This window comes from Sinocyclocheilus grahami, unplaced genomic scaffold (genome assembly GCF_001515645.1).
Source record: "Sinocyclocheilus grahami isolate Dianchi unplaced genomic scaffold, SAMN03320097.WGS_v1.1 scaffold345.1, whole genome shotgun sequence".
NCBI classification, from domain to species: Eukaryota; Metazoa; Chordata; class Actinopteri; order Cypriniformes; family Cyprinidae; genus Sinocyclocheilus; species Sinocyclocheilus grahami.
The window spans coordinates 152,589-154,215 of NW_015505524.1; the positions used below are offsets into that span (position 1 = coordinate 152,589).

The window sequence follows — 1,627 nt, forward strand, 5'->3', positions numbered from 1 at the left end:
TATATATATATATATATATATATATATATATATTATTAGTTTTATTTTTTATGTCTATATAGTATTTATTAAATTTTATTCCTGTATTTTATAATATTTTTTGTTTTAAATTTGTTTAAGTATTTTCATATATAACGTTAAATAAGAACAAGAAATGTTGCCTTGAATTTCTTTTCTAGCTGAAATAAAATACATTTAATTTTTTTACTTTATAATATTATTTCAGTTAATGTTTATTTTACTTCAAATAACGAAAATGTTTTTTTTATGGTTTAATTTTTAGAGAATTTATAGCACACTGTGTATTCATGGCTAATTTACAGATAACAGAAACAATAGCCATGGATTTTCTTGTAATATCAAACCGACTGAAGGCATGACACGAATGCATTCTGGGACTGCAGTGGTTCAGTGAGACTCACAGATCGGGATGCGATTGGCATGCCTGTCTCATCTACAGGACCTATTCCAGAGAACTTGATTAAGCGCTCCTCTCGGGTGCCAGACATCCTGGGTAAAGTGGCAGAACCTCCGGTCCATATCCCACCATTGGATAATCCAACTGAAAGACGGAGAGATGACAACTTAACACATAAGCACAAAATATTAATGTAATATATGAACATACAATATTTTCAATTCTAATTTCAAATGTTCCAATTTCTTCCCATCCAAGCACAGAAGCCTATAGTTACATATACTTATAATCACAGATAAGATACACATAGGAATTCTTATAATTTAGTCAAAAAATGCCAAAACTAATCAAATGTTTTGTTACCATTTGTCTGAGTCAGCCCATAGTAGGATCCGAAACTGTGTGTTGTGAATCCACCTCCGTTGACCTCAGCGACCTGCTGGAAACATTAGTGCACAGTCAGAGATACAGTATATGACAATCACACTTTAATAGTGAATTAAAGAGAATACAGGTAAATAGGAAATGTTAGGTATATATTACACATATATAACATCAGTTATACTTTGTAAAAAGTGACCCAAAAACATGGCACTTGGAGTGATAGTTTATTATCTGGTGCAAACGCATTCAAAGTGTGGTTTAAGTGTCCAAATACTTAGTTTGGGGACACTATATAATAAATAATGATAATAAAATGTATTTCAAGTTACTGTAAACAGGATTAACATACTGTATTCTAAGAGTCCCTTTTTAATTAACGCCAACAGGGGGCAGAAAAATATAAGTTATGCAGCGGCACATATTCAATCCAAGTCAGTGTGTAATAATGTCAGTGTTATTTTAGGATTATTTACTATTATATATTCATATTTTGAATTAGTTTTTAATTTAATATGTTCAGATTTCATATTTTCAATGTCAATTTGTTTAATTTTTAACAATTTTGTTATGTGCTTTTGTTTATTTTATTGTTATTATAAATAACAAATATAAAGAAAAAATATATTTGTGTTCTTATTTCAGTTTTAGTTATATTTTAGTATTTCTGCTTATTTTATTTCAGTTAGTTGCCAAAGCAACATTTCTATTTTCATTTAAGTTTTTTAAGTTCAAGTTTTTCATCTACAATTTCTATTTTTTTTTTTTTTTTTTTTTTTTTTTAAGTTTTTTTTTTTTTTTTTAATTTTTATTTCAATTAAAAAAAAA

The 1,627-nt window shown here is 27.6% G+C and overlaps 1 protein-coding gene across 1 annotated transcript in view; it reads right to left on the reverse strand.

Moving 5' to 3' along the window:
- Positions 1-1,627, reverse strand: part of LOC107548264 (vinexin-like) — a 64,470-nt gene that overhangs the window by 31,061 nt on the left and 31,782 nt on the right. Inside the window, exons 4-5 of the mRNA XM_016228897.1 lie at positions 782-854; positions 423-562 (exon numbers count right to left, since the gene is read on the reverse strand). Of these exons, the coding sequence (XP_016084383.1) occupies positions 423-562; positions 782-854 (213 nt within the window). The remainder of the gene's footprint in view (positions 1-422; positions 563-781; positions 855-1,627) is intronic.